The sequence below is a fragment of the Mastomys coucha genome, unplaced genomic scaffold (genome assembly GCF_008632895.1).
Source record: "Mastomys coucha isolate ucsf_1 unplaced genomic scaffold, UCSF_Mcou_1 pScaffold23, whole genome shotgun sequence".
Taxonomy (NCBI): Eukaryota; Metazoa; Chordata; class Mammalia; order Rodentia; family Muridae; genus Mastomys; species Mastomys coucha.
This window is the reverse complement of record NW_022196906.1, coordinates 114,664,670-114,673,925: the sequence shown is the minus strand read 5'-3', so window position 1 is coordinate 114,673,925 and position 9,256 is coordinate 114,664,670. Positions and strand designations below refer to the sequence as shown.

The 9,256-nt window shown below is 50.0% G+C and overlaps 1 protein-coding gene across 2 annotated transcripts in view; it reads right to left on the bottom strand.

The window, feature by feature from the left end:
- Entpd3 (ectonucleoside triphosphate diphosphohydrolase 3) overlaps window positions 1-9,256 on the bottom strand; it is a 33,493-nt gene that overhangs the window by 6,075 nt on the left and 18,162 nt on the right. For both annotated transcript variants that reach the window (XM_031344087.1, XM_031344086.1), the window contains exons 5-10: window positions 7,519-7,669; window positions 5,305-5,464; window positions 3,885-4,118; window positions 2,036-2,308; window positions 1,768-1,878; window positions 487-624 (exon numbers count right to left, since the gene is read on the bottom strand). In XM_031344087.1, coding sequence (XP_031199947.1) covers window positions 487-624; window positions 1,768-1,878; window positions 2,036-2,308; window positions 3,885-4,118; window positions 5,305-5,464; window positions 7,519-7,669 — 1,067 coding nt within the window. The remainder of the gene's footprint in view (window positions 1-486; window positions 625-1,767; window positions 1,879-2,035; window positions 2,309-3,884; window positions 4,119-5,304; window positions 5,465-7,518; window positions 7,670-9,256) is intronic.

Sequence of the window (9,256 nt, the reverse complement as noted above, 5' to 3'; positions counted from 1 at the left end):
GCCAGCCTGGTCTACAGAGTGAGTTCCAGGACAGCTAGAGCTACACAGAGAAACCCTGTCTCGAAAAAAAAAGAAAAAAAGAAAGAAAGAAAGAAAGGAAGAAAAGAAGGAAAAAGGGAAAAGGAAAGAAAGAAAAAAAAAGTGGGCTCAATTTGTAATTTTTTGGGGATGAAAAATCTCACTTTTTGTATTTCATGCTCTTACCAAAAAGTTCCTTGGCACTGACTGGCCTCCAGCCCTGAGCTGAAGGCTGGCATCTGGCATGCCCAGACAGCCCCGCCCTCAGGAGCCTTACCACCTGTCCACTCCATTCTAGCCTTCTCCTTGTCTGCAGCACTCTGGGAAGAACTAACTTTAAATTCTGTCGCCCCTCTCCTGAGGCACCAACAGGTGACCACCAGGATTAGAGTATCCTTTAACTTTTGACCTCTCTTCCACACACCTTTCTATGGAGAGGAAGAGAAGACGCTCTGTGTTTGGACTTACTTCTTTTTCAAAGCGTATCTGAGGCCAAGTCTCCTCAGTGAACTTGTATCCATTTACGAGCAAGTGGTAGATGTAATGGGCTGAGAAGCAGTAGGACCGGGCGTACGTCTCATCAAATCTGGGGAGCAAGGACGGGAGCTGGAAAGGGGATAAAGACACCTGAGAGGGGGAGCCGGCGGGTGACTCTCAAAAGGTGTGCATGTGGGAGCACCCGAGGGCGACAGCAGTGTTTCAAAACCTGTCACTCATGATTGATTTCAAGATGAACACGACATTAAGGCCATTGCACAAGAGCTGAGACTCCTACCTAGGGTTGCATCAGAATCCGGAAGGTCACAAGGTCATCTACACCACATGCTGCTTCAACCTACCGAGCCTTTTCTCTTTCATTTACTCACTTCAGTTAGGGTCTCACCTAGCCCATAATAACCTTGAACATACAACATGCACATATATACATACATACACTCAGTATTACTCACATGCTCACCTATGTATCGCGTACACATTCACACATGCATGTCGGGACGTGGTCAAGAATGGAGTTGTGTGGGAAGAATTCTGAGTGCTTGTGAGAAAACGCTGAGAAAACAAGCCAAGAGTCTTGGGACCTCAGTTTCTTCAGAACGAAGAAAGGTTCTGGAATGTGTTTCTGTGTTTCTCTCAGGTGCAGATAGGAGTGAATTTACTTCAGATTTTTATTACAAGTGGTCATTGATTTTTTTTTAAAGATTTATTTATTATTATAAATGAGTACACAGAAGACGGTGTCAGATTTCATTTTGGGTGGTTGTGAGCCACCATGTGGTTGCTGGGATTTGAACTCATGACCTTCAGAAGAGCAGTTGGTGCTCTTACTTGCTGAGCCATCTCACCAGCCCTGGCCATTGATTTTTGTTTATAGCCTCTATGGGATGCAAGGCTTGTCCTTGTGACTGCACATTCTACTCATAGGACTCTTGTGAGTCTGAATTGTCCAATGCTCTGAATAAAGTTGTCTATGAGACTTCAGTCAGCCTGGCTTATTGGCTCCATTCTCTTAGGTTCCACTGCCTCTACAGCCAGTAAACACACAAATACACAAGCCAGTAAACACACGAATACACATACATACAGACACAAATACATAAATATATATGCTCATACACACACATACACATGCATATACACACACACGTACTTGCACACACACTCACACATACATGCACACGCACACACACGCACGGACTAAGCACTGTTGTACGGTCTGTCCGATGCTCACCCCTCTTTTCTGACACTGACCTCACTCCAAGTGTGCCTGCAGAAGTCCCAGCTGCTGTCATTGAAGGAGGAAAGGGAGAAGCTCCCCGACAGGTTTAGCGCACTGGCTGTGTAATAGAAGCCTGCGAATGCCTGTGGGCAGGACAGAGGCAGTGAGTTCTCCAAAGGAGTGTGCTATGGGGCTACCTGGGGAGGGATAGTGAGCCGCAGGATAGAGGGAGGGAAGGGGGCGTGAGAGGCTCTCCTGGGGATGCAGAGCCCCCCTCCACCAACTGGTCTTTACTCTTACCACAAATGGGCCTTGAACCTTGGGCTGGTAAATGCCATCAAAGGAGCAGGCCTCTTGGTCTTGGCAAGCGCTGAAGTCAAACACAGAAGCCACCTTCTCCCTGCACAGCCGTGGGTCACCAGTTCCCGTGAAGGTGACGCTATCGCTGGGGTTGTAGCTCTCCGGCCTCTGCTTCTCTGTGCACAGGCTGCCAAACACGTGGCCCAAGGTGAAGGTGGTACTGTAGCCCTGAGGGTAGCAGGGGTTGCTGATGTTGGCTTCTGTGGAAGGGCTCTGGAGGTACGACAGGGAGGTGTGAGATGGGAGGACACTCCCCTTCTGGAAGATTCTCCACACCACTACCCTGCAATGCCAAGAGAGAGGCTGAGAGCCACCAATGCACTGTGCGCTGCTGCCAGCCACAGAGGGCAGGGATCCTAAGAGGTCTGTACTCCATCCACACAGCCCTGCCAAGAATGCTTCATGTGACTTGGAATATAGATGTACACAACAGGCAGACAAATCCAATACTGACTGATAATAAAAATCATAAAAACTGATTTTAAAATAATTTGGGAGGGGTGGGGAGATAGCTCAGTTAGTAAAGTGCTTTCTGCTCAAGAATGAGGACCTGTGTGTGTGTGTGTGTGTGTGTATGTGTGTGTGTGTGTGTGTGTGTGTGTACACGTGGTGAATGTGTGTACATACCTGTGGAGGTCAGAGGCCAATGTCAGGTGTTGTTCCTCATGTTTTTGTTTTTTGAAAAAGGGTCTCACTGTGTAGCCCTGGCTTGCTTTTTAAATCACTATGTAGACCAGAACTGACCTCAAATTCACAGAGATTCTACTTGTCTCTGAGTCATGAATGCTGGGACCAAAAGTGTGTGCTGCTCCACCTAGGCTCCTTAAATATTCATTTCATTTCTGTGTATGCATGTATGTGTGTGAGTATGCATGTGCACACATGCACGTGTGAGCATTTGGGTGCTCTCAGAAGCCAGAAAAGAGCAGTAGATGCCCTGGAACTGGAGTTATAGATTGTTGTGAGCCACCATGTGGATGCTGGGAACTGAACCTTGTTTTCTGAAAGGTCAACAAATGTCTTTCCTCCTTCCTTCCCTCCCTCCCTCCTTCCCTCCCTCCTTCCCTTCCTCTTTCCTTCTTTCTTTTTGATTTTTCAAGGCTCAGTTATTCTGTGTAGCACCAGCTGTCCTGGAACTTGCAGACCAAGCTGGCCTCAAACTCACAGAGATCGGCCTTCCTCTGTCTTTGGGACCAAAGGCATGCACCACCAGGCCCAGCCACACTTTGTTCTCTGAGACAAGTTCTCTCACTGATCTGGAATTGTCCAAGTAGGGCAGACTGGCTGGGCTGCCTCAGGGCTGAGCTGTCCCAGGGGTCTGTCTGCTTCTCTGCTCCTGCACATACACTACAGTATGCATCACCATGCCTGGCCTTTTCCCATTATATAGCCTTGGCTGGCTTGGAGTTCACTATGTAGACCAGGCTAGCCTCAAACTCACCTTTACCTCCTGCCTCTAACCTCATGAGTGCTGGGATTAAAGGTGTGCCCCAACACACCCAGCCATGCCTTTCTAGGGACTCGAACTTACGCCCTTAAGCTTGAACAGCAGGCATTTTCCCCACTGAGCTATCACTGCAACCTGATTCTCCCCAGTTTTTCTTACTTCTATTTGCTGGAAGTGGTTAACACAATGGAGGAGGAAAGGGAGACGGGAAGGGAGGGCAAGAAGGAGACCCCAGGATTGCATGAGACTCTAGTGTTATTTCTATCCACTCTGCAGACTACAGTGAGGGTAGACACTCAAGGCAGACCTCCTCCTTGGCTCAGACCCTCGGACCCCTGGTACCTGCAGAAGCACGGCCAGGAACTTCTTCTCCGCTTCGTTCCGGCCATAGCACTGGAAGCTGTGCGTGTAGAGTATGTACGTATAGCCATACAAGGACACCTGCACCGTGTCGCTGGCGTTCGGCTCCATCTTCTCCTCAGCCACGAAGGATATCTGGGTGGAGGCGCCGCCTAAATCCAGGGCTCCGGTGGTGTCTACCCCGTGCGGGTGCACCCACATGTGCCACAGGTTCTTCTGCATAGTGGGGAAAGGAAGTGAGAAGAGAAGCCAAGGTACCCATCTTCTCCACCCAAGGTCCAGCTGCTGCTGCCAGGCAGGGGGACATGGGTACAGGCAGGGGGACATGGGTACAGGCTGGGGGACATGGGTACACTCAGGGCTGCTGCTGCCAGGCAGGGAGGACATGGGTACAGGCAGGGGGACATGGGTACACTCAGGGCTGCTGCTGCCAGGCAGGGAGGACATGGGTACAGGCAGGGGGACATGGATACACTCAGGGCTGCTGCTGCCAGGCAGGGGGACATGGGTACAGGCAGGGGACATGGCTGTACTTGGGTTGGTCCTCTCTTATTTTAGGGATTCTAAGATGGCCTGTAAGATAACACAAATGCATGCAGCTCATGAGCTGTGTGTGGAGTGGACGGGTAGGGAGGTGAAAAGAAATTAGAGAGAGCCTGGGTTGTGTGGTGCCCTGCTAGTAGCTCCCTGCAGGAAAATGTGACCCCTAGTAACTGAGTCTAAGGCCTCTAAAGCCAGGGGAGACTAGACATGGGGAATTTTTTTGTGTGTGTGAGATTACCCAAATATTAATCATGCCAATTAATTTTTTTTTTTTTTTTTTTTTTTTTTTTTTTTTTTTTTTTTTTTTTTTTGGTTTTTTGAGACAGGGTTTCTCTATGTAGTCCTGGCTGTCCTGGAACTCACTCTGTAGACCAGGCTGGCCTCGAACTCAGAAATCCACCTGCCTCTGCCTCCCAAGTGCTGGGATTAAAGGCATGAGCCACCACCGACTGGCTGTCAATTAATCGTAAAATTCAAACTATCCTCGTGGGGGCTCAGAAGTCTAGTCTGGGATGCGGTCTGAGGGTCCTCTGCAGGGACTGCACTGTAAGGAGACCTTTAGACACAAAATGAAGAAGACTCCGTCTCTCTGGGGACTCTGGACAAAGATTGAGGACTCTGTAATTTCCAGGCAGTCGTGGAGCCTCTTGGAAGGGTCCTCTTTAAGCTGCTCTTCTAAACGTTCAGAGCTCAGTGTTTAATTTAGATCCTCCCCAGATTTCTTACGAATGAGCAACGCGGTCTAGGATGTCAAAGCCCTTCCTCCGATGTTGTCCGCAGTGTTTCCCCCACCTCCGCTGTCTCCCACGGGGACGGGGTCAACAGAGAGGTCAGAAACCATGCCTTTCTTTCCACGCACCTCCAGGAAATTTCCCATTATATAGTTGGCTGTGATCCATCCATACACTCCTTCCTCTTGCCCAGAAATGATCTGAGCACCCCGAAAATCAAAAGGCTGGGACTTGAAGTAGCTTTGGATGCTCTCAAGGACTTCACGGGCTGCTGTCTCATTCTGCAACCTATGCAAGGCACAGAACACAAGAGGCTGAGCACAGAGGCGTGGCGGGCGTCCATCAACCCCCACCCCGACCCCTGTAGTGAGGAAACATCGTCTTCCAGGCCCCTGCTGGCACAAGGTAGGAAAATGGCTTCTGGTGGGAGCCCCGTTTGCCATTACCATTCCCAACCCCAGGCTGGCCCATTTTCCAGGAGGTGGGTAATCAGACTTCTTATCTGAATTGATTAGCTCAGGCCAGTGGAGAACATGTAAGACTGGAGAGGACCCAGCAGTAACCTACAGTCTCGGAGCATCACAGAACGGAGCGACATTTAAAACCATGAGCTTAGAAGGGAATGGAAAAGGGAGGGCTCAACCTCTAATTCCTTGAGAGAGTTTTACCAGGAGGGGACATGTGGGTCCTCATGTCCCTGGACAGAAAAACACCAGCATTTATCTGACCCTCAGAGCGGGGCAGTATAGTATCACCTAACCACCCAGGCACAGTGTCACCAAAGCTCCTGTCTGACATGTCACCCTGCAGACCAGCAGTTCTCAACCTGCGGGTCTTGACCTCTTCTAGGGTTGAACGGCCCATTCACAGGGGTTGCCTAAGACCATCGGAAAACATAGGTATTTGCATTACAATTCGTAACAGTAGCAAAATTACAGTTATGAAGTAGCAATAAAAATAAGTTTATGGTCGGGGTCATCGCAGCATAAGGAACTGTATCAAAGGGTTGCACAGCATTAGGAATTGAGAACCGCTGCTCTAGGTAAAGCTCACATTGCCGGGTGGTGGCGGTGCACTCCTTTAATTCCAGAACTGGAAGCAGGGGTGTTTGGATTTCTGTGAATTCTAATGCAGCCTAGCCTACAGAGTGAGTCCCAGGATAGTCAGGGGTACAGAGAAGCCTTGTCTCAGACAGAGAGAAGGAGAGGGGGTGGGGAGAGGGAGAGATCCCTTTGTTGGGGGGGGGAAGGAAGCCGGGTGCCTGCTTGCTTAGTGAGGGAAGGAGGAGGAAAAGGCCCTGGTTGTTTCAGGCAATGGTAGGGATGAAGAAACACCAGGAAAGGTTCTATCCAGCAGTAGATGGATGCTCTGGGGTTCTTTCCATGACGGTGTTAACGTGCCTGGTCTTGCCTGGCCCTTTCTGTTTTCTCCTCCTGGGATCATGAGCAGAGCTCCTTCCTTCCAATACCCAGTAGCCTGTACTGTGGACAGATTTACATTTCTTTCTCTTTTTTTCCTAGATTGATTTTTAAAATTCTATTTCAAAGCCAACACACTACTACGATGGAAACACAGAGAAGGCTGGGGATGTACCTCGGTGGCAGAGCACCTGCGTGGGCAAAGCCCAGGATCAATGCCCAGCACACGAAAACAAAACAACAACAAAAATAACAACGAGAAAAGACGTTAAACTCAACATGGTGGCTGACTCCTATCATCTGCAGAGGCAGGAGGATGGCTGCACGTTCAAGGACAGCCTGGTCTACATAGTGAGCTGCAGGCTAGCCTAGGCAATAGATAGAGTAAGACCCTGTCTTAACAAAACAGAGACATAAAAGATATGTCTGCTGTTTTCAGTGTCTTGTTTGTTAATGCCCCTGGGATCGATGTCATGTCTACAGATGCAGAGTGGATGGAATGAGATGTTTGTTCCATAAAAATTCCAGAAGCTTGGAGTAGGGCGAGGAGCAGGCATTGTATCATCTTACAAAAGTTTCTGGAACGTTCTGCAGAGGGGCAGAGCCTACGTGGCAAAGGCCTGAACTTACCACAGACTCTAGATGACTGTTTACCCATGCCAGAAACAATAACTGTTCTCCAAGGAGGCCCAGGATACCCAGCGATCAGAAATCATGTCAGACCTTTTCTAGATTTCTGGGTAAACTCGCCACGGAGAAGGAACCCAACTTTAGAAGTATGTCTTTCATGGTGTTAAAATGCTGGCTACAAATTCCCCAGCTATCCAAGCCTAAATGTACAGTGGAGTACAGGCCTTCTCCTCTTGGTTCTGCTCCCCCCAGCAGAACGATGCACATGGGCTCCTGTGTGCCCTTAGCCCTTACCTCAGCAAGCGCATCCCAGCTGTGGCTCCCAGGTAAATGCGGGTGGATCCATGGAGGTGCTCTGGCACCTGTTCCTTGACCTTGAACATACAGTCCTCAAAGGCTTTGGGGGCATCTTGGGGGTTATTCTCATAGCTGGAGATTCCAGAGCCTGAAGAGCAAGCAATGAGAACTCACTAGCACTCCTTAGAACAAAAAAATAGTGAAAAGACTTTTAACCAAAAACTCAACGGTGGGAGATGGTTCTGTAGATAAGGCGTTTGCCATGTGTTTACAACTCACTGATCTCCAGAACGCATACAAAAGGCTGAGTGCAGTGGTGTATTCTTGTAATCCCAGCTTTGGGGAAGGGGGAGGCAGAGACAGGGGGGTCCCTGGGGCTCCCTGGCTAAGCTCTAGGTGGGGGGGGAGGGAGAGGGAGAGAGAGAAGGAGGGTGGGAGAGGGGGATTGGGAGAGGGAGAGAGTGAGTGAGAATGGGAGGGAGACAGATGGAGAAAGGGAGAGAGATAGAGAGGGAGAGAGAGGAAGAAGAAGAAGAAGAAGAAGAAGAAGAGGAAGAGGAAGAGGAAGAGAAAGAGGAAGAGGAAGAGGAAGAAGAAATAAAAAAGAAAGAAAGAAAGATTAAAGCCCAAACCCAAGGTGAGGGGTAGTGCGGTAATGCCCAAGGACTCGTAGCCAGAGTAGCCTTCTGGCTGCCACAGGCACACCTGTACACACTGTGCACGCTCACACCCGTGCGCATGGTGCACGCTCACACCCCTGTACACTGTGAATGCTCACACCTGTGTACACTGTGCACACTCACATGCTAGCTGTCTATCAGTGGAAGAGGCTTTTGGCATCCTGGATGCCATCTGTGACTCAGGCACAGTATGTGCTCATGGGACCCTCAGAACACCATCTTTCCTTGGAAGGGTGTCGGGTCAGGAATCCACAAATACCCTGAGGGAACAGAGACCACAGACTCCAGCTGAAATTACAGAGCGAAAGTCTGGCTTAGTGTCACACCCTAGAGGACACATGGTTTCTCCAGCACTAATTTGGGCTCTGTTTTCTCAGAATGGTGGCCAGTCACAAGGGGTGGTGAACCCAAGTTCATCCCAGAGGTCTAGAGCCTCAGAGTTTTCTTTCATTAGCGTATGCCAGCTGGGAATCGATCTCTGCCTCTCCGCATAAGGGTCTGTAGCTCTGGCTGCTGTGGGCAAGCCTCCATCATGGCTTGGTTCCTGGGATGCCTCTGTGTGTGTGTCTGCCCGCCTGCCTGCCTGCCTGCCTGCCTGCCTGCCTGCCTGCCTGTCTGTCTGTCTGTCTGTCTGTCTGTCTGTATCATCTTTCCATCTAGCTGTCTGCATGTGCATTCCTCTCCTACAACACTGCCTGACCCACAAGCATGTACTACCTGGCTTTATCACATCATCCTGTGCAAACTGGGATGTTAGAGAATTTGTAAGAGATTGACAAATATTGACTCTTTGCTTACTGCTCTCAGTGTGAGGAGACATGTCTTCTGTTTCCCACTATCACCTAGGAGACCACTGAAGGAGGAAATCTCCACCATTCACTGCCCCAACATCCCCCGAGGCAGAGGGCTGGAATGGGAGGGAGTGGACCCAGATGCTTCCACAGATGGACAGCCACACGTTACTGACACCCAGTCCAGGCTTCCTGCCCCCCAGCCCAGGCCTCCTGCACCCCAGCCCAGGCCTCCTGCTCCCCAGCTCAGGCTTCCTGCCCCCC